The sequence below is a fragment of the Nyctibius grandis genome (genome assembly GCF_013368605.1).
Source record: "Nyctibius grandis isolate bNycGra1 chromosome W unlocalized genomic scaffold, bNycGra1.pri SUPER_W_unloc_1, whole genome shotgun sequence".
Classification (NCBI taxonomy): Eukaryota; Metazoa; Chordata; class Aves; order Nyctibiiformes; family Nyctibiidae; genus Nyctibius; species Nyctibius grandis.
The window spans coordinates 7,968,618-7,984,335 of NW_027167472.1; the positions used below are offsets into that span (position 1 = coordinate 7,968,618).

The 15,718-nt window shown below is 40.8% G+C and overlaps 1 protein-coding gene across 2 annotated transcripts in view; it reads right to left on the reverse strand.

Annotated features, from left to right (window-relative positions):
- Positions 1-15,718, reverse strand: part of LOC137677111 (zinc finger protein 366-like) — a 48,198-nt gene that overhangs the window by 6,273 nt on the left and 26,207 nt on the right. Inside the window, exons 2-4 of one of the 2 annotated variants that reach the window (XM_068424301.1) lie at positions 9,446-9,526; positions 6,933-8,159; positions 4,637-4,828 (exon numbers count right to left, since the gene is read on the reverse strand). In XM_068424301.1, coding sequence (XP_068280402.1) covers positions 4,637-4,828; positions 6,933-8,159; positions 9,446-9,508 — 1,482 coding nt within the window. In that variant the 5' untranslated portion in view covers positions 9,509-9,526. Of the gene's footprint in view, positions 1-4,636; positions 4,829-6,932; positions 8,258-9,445; positions 9,528-15,718 lie in introns of those variants that run through there. The other variant, XM_068424300.1, reaches the window with a different exon arrangement.

The window sequence follows — 15,718 nt, forward strand, 5'->3', positions numbered from 1 at the left end:
ACAGTATTCAAGGTGCAGCCTCACCAGTGCCGAGTACACTCAGCACTTCCGACGACCACTTCCCTTATCCTGCTGGTCACAATATTTCTGATACAAGCCAGGATTCTGTTGGCCGCCTTGGCCACCTGGGCACACTGCTGGTTCATATTCATCCGGCCATCGATCAACACCCCCAGGTCCTTTTCCACCAGGCAGCTTTCCAGACACTCTTCCCCAAGCCTGGAGCGGTGCATGGGGTTGTTGTGCCCCAAGTGCAGGACCAGACACTTAGCCTTGTTGAATCTCATACAATTGGCCTCGGCCCATCGATCCAGCCTGTCGAGATCCCTCTGCAGAGCCTTCCTATCCTCAAGCAGATCAATGCTCCCGCCCAACTTAGTGTCATCTGCAAACTTACTGCAGATATGAAAATTGTTTTTTCAGAACCATGGCTCTGTGTGGCATGGTATCTGGGTAAGATGTCCCTTTCAAAAGGCACAAGACAAGTTTCAGATGAATGTCCATGATTCAGAGGACAAAGGGAGCAGGTTTCAGGCTCACATGCTGAAAGACGGCAACTCAGAGCTAGCTGGGGTTCACAGCTAGGGCTTAAACAACAGCCTGAGTCTGCAGACCAAACTAGGAAGGTGTACAAGATTTTCTTCCTCTGTGACAGGACAGGGGTGTGAGCACTGATAAGCAGAGTGTGAAAGATGACCCAGAGCCAGTTACATGGGAGGAAGCTCCAGCAGAAGTCACCACAGAGCACCTTAGCACTCAGGGAGATGCAAAGCTCATGCAAGAGATCTTGGGATAGCAAGAACGACATGGTTTACTTGTGGACCTTTTGTTAGGCTCTCTAGTTTAGACAAAATAAAATTCAAGTCCTGAAGAGAAAGACCTCAGCTGCAAGTCTGCTGAACACACTTTGATGCACTGGCTGGTGAAATGGACTTCAGTAGTTTGCTAGAAAAGCTGAATTAGTTCAACACTAGATTTTGTCTTCCTAAGACAAAAGTATCACCCTTCTAGATTTGTCAGTCTCTTTTGTTTCTTCCCAAAGTACTTATCTCTCACATTTTCTTTGGTTTTGACTCCTGATCTAAACCCATGATTTTAGATGGGAAAAAGTGGAGTTCAAAACATCTGCTGCAAAGTGCATGTCGCTAGGCTGGAGAAAACTTCATTGCATTCTTTATTACAGGTCTGAAACATTATTGACTTCAGCACTAAAAGCAACTGTAAATTTCATAGGAGTTTCCTCTGCAAATCAGAATTAGCACTATTGCACCAGTTGGTACAACTCGTTCAGAACTCTTCAGTGGTTTTGTTTAAAACAGAAATAAATAAGGAAGCATGGGCTCAGGCCTTTAAAAGCTACAGAGAAGTTCACTCTTCAGAGAAAAATCAAACACAGATCCAGGCTGCAGCTGGATGAGGAAACAGAAGGGACAACCTACTCCCTCACTTCAGATAGTCTGTGCTTAGCTATGATTAGACTCATAGGAAAGCCCCATGTTTTTTTTTTGTTTTTTTTTTTTGTTTTGTTTTGTTTGGTTTTTTGGTTTTTTTTTTTTTTTTTTTCCTGTGAGAAAAAGGTAAAGAAAACCATTGCATGTGGTGAAGTAGAAAGGCTACTGCTGTGCTCTTTCCCTTGCATTCTTCTTCTTTTTTCTTCATAAGAAGGGTGTTCCTTTCCTCAAAGAGAGGAGGAGAGGGAGAAAGATTGTAAACTGTCCAAAAGGACCGTGAGAAAACAGGAAGCTTTGAAAAGTACAAGAGAAAGCAAGATGAAATCTAGTTGCAGGCGGTTCCCGGGGGACATGTGAGCCATTGTTAAGCAGACTGTTCATACAGCTATATCCTTCCTTCTGCTGAGGAGGAGCTTGGTGCCAAAAGGCTGCTATCTGGTCATTGCCTTAACCCTCTGAATACCAGCCAGAAATACTTGCTCAAGTCTTTCAAGGGCTCTGCCAGAGAGTCAAGGGATGATCCTAATGCCAAAGAGCAATTCCTGATTCTCTCTTTGCTTATAGTTAGGATCTCCACTCTGTTCAAGGACATTGATGTTGATTCATATCCCTTCAGCCATAGGAGAAACTGGTTCATTGTGCTTACTTGTTTCTTTCCTCCTAGGAACATTGGGTGGGGACAGAGAAGTAAAAAAGCTGGCTTTGCTTTTATTTTTTCAAAGTGAAATGTTTCAAAGTTATCCAAGCAAAATGAGGAAGTAAAAAAGATTCATTTTAGCATTTTCCCATTAAAATTATCACCAAAAGCCATATTTTCCTATGACATTTTGAAGTTCTACATTTTTCAAGAGAAAATAATTCCATTTAAAATTTTTCATCTAGCTTCACTTCTCTATGAAAGACTCCTTTTAAGAAAATATTTAATTCCATAAAAATGTTGGATGAAAGAGTTCTAGAAAATGCTTCCAGATCAATCTTCAGTTATTTAGGCATAAACTGGGTAATACACTCCACTCCATATTTATAGCCCTCTTAGAGCAGATCAAAGTGGGAATAAAACCTACAGCCTTTACTTCACAAGGTATGATTACAATAATGAACCAGATAGGCAGCAAAAGGAACAGATGTAATGTCCAATATTGAATAACAATATAAACATTCATAAGGAAGAAATTAGAGATTAACACAGTCAACAAAGCCAAAGCCTCAAAAGTTTATGGGGAAGGGGGAGAAGAGGGGATGGAAAGGGAATGTCAGCCTCCAATGTGCTGGAGGGAGGTAGCAAACTGGAATTCCCAAAGGATCCTAAAAAGGCCAGATGGTCTCAGAGGCTGTTTCGTTAGGATACTGATGTCCTTCCCTGAATTGCAGTCTGGTAATTACATTTGGCCCATTCAAATCCCTTCTGCAGTTCAATTTTGCTGTGGCTTTCTTTGAGTCCTTCTCTGATCTGTTGCATAGCATCACTGTGTGAAGTCGTGGCTGCTGCTTTTCCATGGTCCACTACAGGGTGCACGAGTTGATCTATGTATTTAGTCAGTGTTTCAAGCTATTAAGCACTTAGACTTCTGTTTGGATGGCTGTAATAAGCAAGTTTCAGGTATTTTTATTGTCCTCAAACTGCAGTGGCATTTAAATGCTCACTAAGAGGAAAAAAATATTTGAGGATGAAAGTTACTGATATTGAAGGGGAAGGGAGTAAATCACAGATATTTACCTCCATTATTTTGTGCTACCTAAGCAGAACTGATACCAGACGGTTTAGTAAAAGTAAGCCTCAAAACAGGCCCTAAAAGGCCTACTCTGTGTAACCTTTAGACAGAATCAATTTTTCTTTCAGCAATTTTCCTTTCAGCTAAAATAACAGCACGTTCTGAAGCTAACGGCATGTTTTGAAGACAGGGTCTGCTTCTGGGACTGATAACACTTAGAGTTATAGTCATCACCAATTCTTGCTTGCGCTTAGCCTTAGAGAGTCCAAGGTCTCTGTTAAATTCCTCACTAATTACAAAGAAGGGCCAGAGATAAGCAACACTCTGAACGACATATTTGTAGTGTCTTAAAGAACTTGATTCATAGCTCTGGCGCCAGGAGTAGAGATAAATCCTGTAAGAACCAGAACAGGATCTTCTCCTTGGAGTCACCTGCATGTGTCAACAAAAAGGCCTCGACCACGCTTGCGCAGAAGCGGGGTCATACAGCGGACAGCGTAACTATGGGGGTGATACCAGACGGTTTAGCAACGGTTTAGCAAGAGTAGGCCTCAGAGTAGGCTCTAAAAGCCTACTCTGTGTCATCTTTACACAGAATCAACTTTCCTGTCAGTAATTTTCCTTTCAGCTGGAATAACTGAGAATAACAGGATGTTCTGAAGCAAACTGCATGTTTTGTAGATAGAGTCTGCTTCTGGGACTGATAACAGTGTTATAGTCATCAATGATTCTTGCTTGCGCTTAGTCTTAGAAAAATCCAAGGTCTCTGTTAAATTCCTCACTAATTACAAAGAAGGGCCAGAGACAAGCAAGACTGTGAACGACATATTTGTAGTGTCTTAAAGGACTTGATTCATAGCTCTGGCGCCAGGAGTAGAGATAAATCCTGTAAGAATCAGAACAGGATCTTCTCCTTGGAGTCACCTGCATGTGTCAACAGAAAGGCCTCGACCACGCTTGTGCAGAAGCGGAGTTATACAGTGAACAGCATAACTACGGGGGGGTTATGACCACTAGAGACCACCAGAGCCCACCCCAGACCCCTTCCCCAATTTAGTACGCATGTGCAAAGACAATTACATAATGTATTAGCATATGCATAAGTTTCTTGGAATAGGTGGGCTTTACTCGGAATTGTATGAATATTCATTTTTCTATAATGTATATAATGAGTGTGCTTTTGTCCCTAGGTGTGCATGCTAGGAGGAGAGATCCCCCATGCACCCAGCGCTGCAATAAACCAATGTCAGCTTTCTAAACTGTCATTTGGGTTAGAGAGTTCTCTTGGTTACTGTTTTCCAGTAACAGAACCTGGATCAAGAAAGGAAACTAGACTGTTTTATGCTAATTTAAATATGACTGTAGAATGTGTTAGCATGTCTTGTTTTTCTAATTCTACCATATCACCAGGTGATAACATCACATAAATATCCAGTGAGTTTATGCCTCTGCTACCAAAGGAGATACACTTACCTTGCATTTAAAGGGTTTAACATCAGAGTGAACAATCATGTGGGCCTTAAGAGTCTGCTTTTGCACAAAGCTCTTGAAGCACAAATGGCATTGATAGGCTCTGATATTGGTGTGGATCAGGACATGTCGCTTCATGTTGGCCAGCAGAGTAAATTCCCGGCCACAAATTCCACATTTGTGCTCTTTCACACCCTTTAAGAAAAAAAAATCAGAAAAGCCTGTAGATGGAATATTTTCTAGATAATTTCTTCTTCAGAACAGCAATATATGAATTATTCATTCTGCAACAGCAAAGTAGGTAATAAATTATTTTGCTTTTAACATCATTTGCTAAAGTAATAGATATTTATGTATTTTTTTCTTGGCAAATTCTTACAAGAATCTGAGAAGCAGAGAGGGAAAACAAAATGTAAGCTTAATGAAATAATGAGTTTTGTTTCCATGAGTAAGTTTACAAATCAGTGAGACATAGTAGCAGAGCTTCTCTGTCCTACTCTGCTGCTTATGTAAAATATTGGTCAAATGTGTACACTTATTGACCAAGAATAAAAGATAACCAGTTAAGAGACTAAAGTAGTGCCTGCCTATGGTAATTGAGCATCATTTGCTTCTAAAAAAGACCTGTCCCTGTTTTGAAGAAAGCTATAGAAAATAATTTGAAATAACCGAGAAGTATTCAAGCAATGCCACCAAATAAGGATGTACATGTTACATTCAAGGAAGAGAAAAAACTATTTACTCTTAGTGGGACTTGCACTAACTCTAAGGGAGTGACCCCATTTTATCTAGTGTTTACAGAGCATTTCTAGCACCCTGTATGCCATCTGGTCAATTTACTAATGCATAATTCAATATTCTTGGTCACACCCATGTGGTCTAACTGCCAGCTCCTCAAAAAGTCATTTAGATGCTTTGAAAATCAATGAATTTATCACTAAACACCTTAAGAGTATAACTTGCTGAAGGTAATGCGGATTTACTAGTGAAGTGCCAAGAGCAATTACTCCTCCTGCGGGCCCCCATTACAAAGATGACTTGAAACAATCTCTACTTTTGTAACAGTAAGTGGTTTTCATAGTTAATTGCAAAGCTAAAACTGTGAACACCAACAGCAACTCTTAGTGTCTGCTTATCTGATGTGAGGCTACATTTGGGCAGCTAAGTACTGTCAATTATGTTCACAGCTGCAGCTGTGGACAAAGAAGCAGAAGCTCCATAAAGGCTCAAGGGCAATGAGAAAACACTATCAAGCTTTGAATTAGTAGAATTCTGCATGGTAAATCCAAAGACCAGGGAGTCTCCAGAAAGAGCAGAAATGATAATAGTGTAGAAGGGAAGAACAAGCAAATGTGGAAGTAGAGGAGGTTGTTTTTTAAAAGAAATTGTGTCTATTAGACTAAAATGTTGTAACTTTCTATTTTTCATATAAAAGCCAAAATTCAAGTGTTAAAGGAAAAAATATGCAAGACGAAGCAAATTTTTATAAAACGTGGGTTTTTTAACTTGTCTTAATAACACTGTTGTAAAGGTGGATAAACTAATTTCAGACATTGTTGAATGGAACACATTTTTCCTATTTTTTAAAGTGATCCTTTTGGATGTGTTCCAAAGCCTGCTCCTAGTCAAAAATGACATTGCTGTCATTACCAACAGCAGTGGCAAGACTGCCACTTGATACGAATTGGCTGGGATGATGGTCCTGCTTGTCCACTTCTATTAACTGTAATTCTGGATAACTTATGCACAAAGGGAAATTTTTCTTAGGTTGTTTTTTTCCCTAAACGTCTCATTATAATGATTCTTCAAATTCTGATGTGTAATAATATACCTTCTTTTGCTGCATACATACAGCCTACTGCATATCCACCTACTTCCCAGTTAAGGGAAGCAAAGCAATAGATCTGTTTTTCAGTAGAAAATTTCTGTTAAAATTTCAGGGGGGGGTAGACAGCTCTACATAATTATATTATTTTACAGAAAGTCATTCTGAAGATAAAACTCAGAGAGATGTGAATACAATTTTGGGAAGTAATACGGGTGTTTTAAATTAACTCCTTTTTATAACAAAACATTTTTGCATGTATTTTCTTAAGACTGGCAGAGACATCTAGCTTCTAGTATTGCCAGTGCTGCTGGGACTTTTGCTCTACATAAAATTCTCCCACTGGCAAAGGGCCAGCATGAGGCTCTATAGACTGATTAACTTCTTTCCAAGGAGGTATGTGTATCTTTAGTATTCTGTAATCCTTGTACTACCTTCCGATGCAAGGTGACAGTGCAACTCGTGATGGCTTACCTTGTGAGTTAAGGAGTGTTGTTTGAGATGGTGAGGCTGCACAAACTCCATGCCACATTCAGTGCAGATATATGGACGGATGTCTTTGTGCTTCATCATGTGGTTTTGCAGCTGACTCGGGTACTGGAAGGTCTTATCACATTCAGTGCAATTGTACTGTATAGGGCCATGGTGGGTTGTTAAGTGTCTCTTCAGCTGGGCCAAGGTTGGGAAGTCCAGACCACACTCCACGCAAATGTTCTCTTGGCCACTCTCATGCTTAGATTCATGTGCTTTCAGCTCGCTAGGATAGGCAAAACCTCTGCCACAGATCCTGCAGTTATAAGGCTTGATGTCACTGTGTTGCATCATGTGTCTCTTAAGGTGACTGGTTTGAGTGAAAGCCTTGTGGCACACCTGGCACTTATGTGGCCTAGTGCCCTGGTGTGTCAACATATGCGTGTGCAAGTGGCTCAGCTGCTTGAAAAGTTTGCCACATTGGGTGCAAGCATGTGGTTTAATGCCGCTGTGCCCCAAGATATGGGTGACCAAATTGTACTTGGATGTATAGGACTTCTCACACATGGGACATTGCCAGCGTTTCTGTTCGCCCCCCACATCAACATAGTAGCTGTCATCTATCTGAAGGTTGACATCTACTCTTTCCACTTTCTGTTTATTTTCAGCACTTCCTCTTACTTCAGCCCTCCTGAAGGGTGGCTGTGGAGGCCTTTTCCTTTGAAAGGGGTTCCCAAAATGAAAGTTTGTGGGCACAATAAAAGGAACCATTAAGCCAGGATGGACTTTAGGATAACAAGGATAAGGAGCCTGCACAAATGCTGAGCTACTGGGCCATGCCATCTTAGGCTTCACTGGTTCTTGCTTAACAGGCTTGGCTCCAAAGCACTCCAGAGTTCTGTAGAACTGAAAATTAAAGTTGCAGCAGTTGATCATCTGGGAACTGTATTTGGGCTGTGCTGGCTGTTGAAACAGCAAGGGGAGACTGGAAGAGCCTATATCATTGCGATCTTCAGGTCTGTCTGGTGGTGATGAGGAACCCTCAAGAGCAATAGGAGGAAGCATTTTTGTTGGCATGCTCTTGCGTTTCCGAGACCCTCCTTCCAAGGACCCCTGGAAAGTTTCCGTGTCTCCAAGAGGAGAAGGGCCATAGTGGAAATGTGAGATGTGCAGTCTGAATTCTTCACCAAATGGAGTCGTTCTGTGTGGCTTTGTAACAGGGCTCAGTGGCTGCAGGCAGCAGGAAAATGGAGAAGCTCGTGTACTGTCCACATTAAAACTCATTTCTTCATTCTTCATATTTAATTTTTTCTGTGTTGCCCAAATTCCTTAAAACAAACAAAAAAACCCCCAAAATCTCTTTTTTTCTTCCTGCTCTCCTGGGGTTAACGTTTTATTGTCTAGTTTATTGGTTTGGAGGTTGTTGGTTTTTTAATTAAATGCAACTAAGGATGTCTTAGGCCCATATAAGACAAATGCCTTTTAAAACAATTAAATTGGCTCATGAAGAACAAAGAAGCTTTGGTCTTCCTGTAGTAAAATTGGTGGTTTAAATCAAGTTTGACCCATACAACATCTTTGCAACATAAACATGCTGTACCATGACACACTATTTAGCAGATGAATCTGTATGGCAATGTTTCTGCTTAATTTAATTCAGCCAGGCTATTTGTGGGCAAAATCCTGTCCTTGGCTATGCATGCACAGGCTCTAGAAATTAGTAGTGCATCTAAAGGATATGGCAATACAAACAATGTGCACATTTATTATGGCTGTGACATGAAAAGTCAAAGCCAAAAAAATTTAAACTTCTTTGTATCAATCATTAACATGTGCTGCTATGAGAGAAAACAATGGCCAAGTGATCTGACACTGTGTACCATCAGGTTTTGTGCTGTTTCCTGGCTTCTCTCACTTTGTATTGTAATAAGAAGGCAGAGATTAATTAATTTTCTTTGTTTTAATCCCAGAGATATTTACCTGGCAGATTTGGGGGAGGAAAGGCCTTTGACCACTCTGAATTACTTTCCATTTTATAGGCATAATCTAGGGGCTTTTTTGTTTGTTTCTAAACAGGTGGACAAAGCCTCCACTTTAAAACTAAATATAGAATTAATGTCAACAACCCCTCAGGTCTCCAGAGTAATTGGCACCTAAGAATGCTCTGATCCTTTATATGGTACAGTGTGACAAGGCAGATTAATAATTGTCCTCTAGCAAAATTTTATATTCCACTGTTTATAGAGGGAGCTTCTCCTGAATTTGGGGTTCATCTAAAATACTGATTATGAATTTTGGTTCATCTTAAATAAGGCTTCTGCCTTTTGCCTTGGCTCTCTAGGGATGCACTTATCTGAAAGTGTATGTGTATATGCATCTGTCCAACCAGGCCAAGATTAGGTTGGAAAACTAGACATATTTTCCCTCTGTTACCTGTGACATGTTGATGCTATTTATAAAACCATTCTTGGAAATATTGGCTGGAGAGCATGAATGTGGTTAGAGTACTAAAGTACCTGTTTTGTTTCAGGAAGCTCCGTGCTGGACAAATCTGCTTCTAAAGATAGATGAAAGCACATCTCTCTGACCCGGTTAAGCTGTGGACAAGAGAAGGCATCTTAAAAACCTGCTTGCAAACAGATTACTTCCTTCTAATAGGGTAGATTGTGGAATTATCTCTGACATAACTGTCTGAAGCCAAAGGCTCAGTGACAAAACTTTAAGATGGAAACTTTAGACAAAGGGATCAATCAATGCACAAAGAAGGAAAAGTAATTGAAGTGAAAACCGTAGGACCTCTAAAATGATGATGCTAAAAACACCTGTGATAGGACAAAAGCCTAAAAAAATTGCTTAAAACTGGGATAAGTATCTAATAATTATACCAGGATGTGACTTGCAGTCACATTGATTCGCAGTAGTGTGTATATATATACACACACTATATCACAGAATGGTAAGGGTTGGAAGGGACCTCTGGAGGTCATCTAGTCCAACCCCCTGCCAAAGCAGGTTCACCTAGAGCACATTGCACAGGGTCACGTCCAGGCGGGTTTTGAATATCTCCAGAGAAGGAGACTCCACAACCTACCTGGGCAGCCTGTTCCAGTGCTCTGTCACCCTCAAAGTAAAGAAGTTTTTTCTCATACTGAGATGGAACTTCCCATGGTTCAGTTTGTGCCCATTGCCCCTTGTCCTGTCACTGGGCACCACTGAGAAGAGTCTGGCCTCATCCTCTTGACACATACCCTTAAGGTATTTGTAAGCATTGATAAGATCCCCCCTCAGTCTTCTCTTCTCCAGGCTAAACAGCCCCAGCTCCCTCAGCCTTTCCTCATAAGAGAGATGCTCTAGTCCTCTGATCATCTTTGTACCCCTCTGCTGGACTCTCTCCAGTAGTTCCTTGTCTTTCTTGAACTGGGGGGCCCAGAACTGCACACAGTACTCCAGGTGTGGCCTCACCAGGGCCGTGTAGAGGGGCAGGATAACCTCCCTTGATCTGCTGGCCACACTCTTCCTAATGCACCCCAGGATACCATTGGCCTTCCTGGCCACAAGGGCACATTGCTGGCTCATGGTGAACTTCTTGTCCACTAGAACTCCCAGGTCCTTCTCTGCAGAGCTGCTTTCCAGCAGGTTAACCCCCAACCTGTACTGGTGCATGGGGTTATTCCTCCCTAGGTGCAGGACCCTATACTTGCCTTTGTTGAACTTCATGAGGGTCCTCTCTGCCCAACTCTCCAGCCTGTCCAGGTCTCACCGAATGGCAGCACAGCCTTCTGGTGTATCGGACACTCCCCCCAGTTTTGTGTCATCAGCAAACTTGCTGAGTGTACACTCTGTCCCTTCATCCAGATCATTGATGAATAAGTTGAACAGGACTGGACCCAGTACTGACCCCTGGGGAACACCACTAGCCACAGGCCTCCAACTAGACTCAGTGCCACCGATCACAACCCTCTGGGCTCTGCCATTCAGCCAGTTCTCAATCCACCTCACTGTCCACTCATCGAACCCACATTCCTGAGCTTCCCTATGAGGATGTTGTGGGAGACAGTGTCAAAAGCCTTGCTGAGGTCAAGGTAGACAACATCCACTGCTCTCCCCTCATCTACCCAGCTGGTCATGTCCTCATAGAAGGCCATCAGATGGGTCAAGCATGATTTCCCCTTGGTGAATCCATGTTGACTATTCCTGATAACCTCCTTTTCCTCCACATGCTTAGAGATGGCATCCAGAATGAGCTGTTCCATCACCTTTCCAGGGATGGAGGTGAGGCTGACCAGCCTGGGTCCTCCTTCTTGCCCTTTTTTGAAGACTGGAGTGACATTGGCCTTCCTCCACTCCTCAGGCACCTCTCCTGTTCTCCATGACCTTTCTAAGACAATGGAGAGTGGCTTGGCTTAGCATGTGCCAGCTCCCTCAGCACTCGTGGGTGCATCCCATCGGGGCCCATGGATTTGTGCATGTCCGGTTTGCCTAAATGATCTCTAACTTGATCCTCCTCGATCAAGGGAGTCTTCCTTTCTCCAGACTCTCTCATACCTGCAGGGTCTTTGATTCCTGAGGGCTGGCCTTAGCAGTAAAGTCTGAGGCAAAGGCAGCATTCAGTAACTCCACCTTCTCTGTATCCTCCATCACCAGGGCACCTTCCTCATTCAGCAGCAGGCCCACATTTTCTCTAGTCTTCCTTTTGCTGCTGACATATTTGAAGTACATGTACTCCCAAGTGGCCTGTCCCTTTTTCCACATTCCATAGACTTCCTTCTTCCATTTATGTTTTGCCAGAAGCTCCTTGCTCATCCAGCTCTCTTAAGACTCCCCTACCTTCTAGAGCCCTAACCCATGGGATACCCCCAAGTAGGTCCTTGAAGAGGCCAAAGTTAGCTCTCCTGAAGTCCAGCACTGTATATATATATATATATATATATATATATATATATATATATATGTGGGGTTCCCACAGGACAATGGTGGGAACGAGGTACTGAACGAGCTATGCCCAGGCATGTCCAGGGGGTGGTAATGGGGTGGTGATGAACTAGCCAATCATAATACAGAACAAGGGCCTTAGCTATGAGACCAACAAGATATGGGGGAAGTTGAGGACCTTGGCTATGAGAAAAATAAGATATGGGGAAGCTGAAAAATAAGAAAGAATGCAGCACCTGCAAGATATAACTTTTTAGCATAAGCCAATCAGAACTAATATAGAGGTGTGTGAACAAAGCATACTAACCAATCATAATAGAAATGACATGTACACAGAGTGTGTACCCTCAATAGAATAGTATAAATGTACCCTCAGATACGTAAATAAACGAGATCTGCTTAACGATCATATTGGTCTGCATGCATTTACTCCGTGCCCTCTCAACATATATATATATATATATATATACACATACATAATATATATAAGCATGTGTGTGTGTGTTTCAGAGAGGATTGTTAGGGAGTATGCATTTTGTTATGTTTCCTTTTCACCCTAACTCCCTGGGCAAAATAAGGAACAGTTAGATCTTGAAGACTTTGGGTACAAAGAATTGACTTATTAAAATGGGAGAAGGGGAAGAGAATCCTCTGAATATCAAGAAAGACTCTACTTCTTTCCAAAAAAGGAAAAAAAGTTTTTCAAAATTCATCTTGACAATGTTAAACTCACACAATTTGAACATAAAATATGCCTGTAGGCCAAAATCTCCCCTTCAAAATATGGACCTTTCCTTCAAATGTCTTTCATCTTGTGTATCTGATTCTTTCCTGGCAAAAGGAGTATAAAATGCTTCAGAAAGCCCATAGCAATTGAGAACGCAGCTATGTTATTTACTGGCTTTGTTAGATTATTGAAATGCTGCCAAAAAATAGAGAAGTGACAGTGAGTTGTGTCTAAGTGCTCTCTTATCTCTTGGCTGCCAGTTCTCCCTTCTTCCACAGCCTGTTTTATGCAAAATTTCAGTCTATCTGGAACACGGAGGTATGACAGAGGCTGTAGAACTGCTTGAAATTACTAGAAATAATTTCCTTGCACTACTAATCTTTGGTTGCTTTCACCGAGCATATTGTTTTATTCCCCTGTCCATGGTTACACACATCACAGGACCAAGCCTACAAGGGAAAGTGTTTAACCAGTCAGTGACCAGCTCAGTCAGAGAGGTGCTGTATAATCTGACAAAAGAGCACCTAAAAGAGGAGGGAAAGTACAGATTTACAGTCTAAATATGGATCACCTTGCTGCTTTTTTTCCCCTTCAAACTGCCAAGCCCCATGATGTAGAAATTCATCGAGGAAAGATTAAATCTAGCCTCTCTTCTCATCTCCTTTCATGTTGGTAGCAAACCCTTGCTAATTTGAATGGAGGCATGATCTTCACATTAACCAGAACTTAATTCCATAAAAATGTGAGTCCCAAGGAAACCATAGAAGAGACTGCAGATTTGACCACCATGTGAGAAATAGTTAAGGAGCAGTCCCTTCTTTAAATAACTTCAGTAGATAACTTTAAAGCTTTTAATAGCACAGTTCCCCATTATTTTTTTTCTATCTGACTCTGGAGTAGCTGATCTCATTTTAGTACTCAACAATAAATAAGGGGGGATGAAGTGAAGGATTTTTGTATTAAATATCTCCCAGGGACCTTTTGTCTTTCCTATATAAGCACTTTAAAATTTCTTTCTCCAGCATCTGATGGAATGATATCTAGTGCAGTGGTGTGTGATTCTAAACATTTAGTTTAAACCTGGATAGACATTAAAAATTCTAGATTTTATCAGCAGTATTTCAGCTTTTCAGTTTTGAAAACTTGGTCTGGAAATCTGAGACAGATGTTTCCATGCTCCTCTGGAGCTTATAAAAAAGTTCATTTCTTTAGAACAGACAAGCATCCTCAGTTTCTTTATGTAAATAAGTATATTTGGAAATATACTATTTTGAAAAATAGAACCACAAATAATCTCTCTCCCTGCCCTTTTAAAAAAAGAAAAGAAAGGCTACAGTGAGTTCAGATAGTTGTTGAGGTATTTCCAAAACAGAATATCTATGCAGCAGCTAATAATGTTGTTAACTTCCATGAAAGGGGAAGAGAGTTTAACACAGAATATGAATCACCACCATTTACTTTCTCATTTCCACTCATGGTATTTCTACAAAGGATTTTTAACAAAGTACATAAATCATGCTATTCACTCTACAAGCATACACATTGTTATAGTCCCCAGTTAATATTCCATACTGATGTCAGCAGCAAAATTTCTTTAGACTTCAATAGAACCAAGGTTCTGCTTCCAGTATGAAAGTGTCTTCTATCTATAGAATAAATATAAGCTCAGCAATAAAAATGGGAGCTTATGAAATTGCTCCAGCTTAAACACTGACTACTACTGTTCTGATTCTGCTCTCGGGCAACACAGTGGTAAAAACTGAAATGAGACAAAGATGAGTGAAAGTGATATGTACCCTCTGACAAACAGGCTACTTTATGGTTTGCACTTGTGTTTTCTATTTCAAAAGATGATGAAACAGAGGAAAGTGTAGGAATGCTAAAGATGGTTGAATAGGCTGAACAGCTGCTCTTAGCTGGAAGAGAAATTCCATGTTTAAATGAACATATATGACTGTAGAAACTGTGCACTCTAAGAGTACATTTCTACTCTCCTCTTGAAGCCTGAACTATTGGCATCTATAAGGAAAGAATGAAATCTAACAACTATTTCTGCATAGGATGTGGTGAGGATTAGTGACAAATGACACACTATTACATTTCTTGAGCTAAAGTTGAGCAGTTGGAGAGCTCCAGCCTTATTAAACAACCAGCTGTTTTTTCAGTCACTGACTTTTGTAAACTCTTATTATAGAGGTGGTTATGCTTGTCTTAATAGGTTTAATGGTATCTCCTTTGTTCAGTTCACCCTTCAGTATAGTTTTTGGTTTTAAATGTATTCAGTCATACAGCTGTTGAACTAAAAGCCTTTACTTAGTTTTCACTCAGTCACTATTTATGCAAAACTTGCATCAGTCTCAGGATCTGACCAAAGGGGCTTCACTATGCTGAATTCATCTCATTTCAGCAGCAAAGCAGTGTTCCCTACCGAATCCACACTGCTTTGAGGTATTTTTTAGACTTTGAAAATGCCAGGAATACCTGTACGAACATGAACGTATCCATCACCAGTAACCGAGTATTTTCAGTTAGTACACATCTGAGAGATGTTCCCTGCTAGTTTCCTTCAGTGGCAACATGAGCCCTCCATAAGCTCCTTTTTTCTTCCTCTTTTGCTTGTTTTCATGTCTTCTTTCATGCTGCCTCCTGTTTGTGAATGAAGTCCCACAATAATGTTGCCTTTCCCCATTTCCTTTTCTTTTGAGAGTTTCGTAATTTCAAAGTTGGAAAATAATCAAGTGGATTTTTTTTTCCACCTCTAATTTTCAAATATATCTTGTCTGTTTTGCTGGTTTTATGGCCTGTCTTGAGTAAGAAGTTGGACTAGATGATGATAATGTTCCATATCTGTAAAATCCATGCATCTGCTTGTCATTTGTACAGATTTTTGTTTGTAGGTGCTGCCTTGGTGAATTATGCAGAAGCTGTAAATATGCTCAAAAGATTTAGTTATTTCAATACTAGGCTCTCTAGATATTAGTTCAAACTGCCATTGTTATTTGATAATGGGTTATTTGTACAGTTTTGGGGTTGGAACTAGATGATATTTAAGGTCCCTTCCAACTGAAACCATTCTATGATTCTATGAAATTAAGGCATTTTATTTACTCTAGGCTTGAGTGACTATATT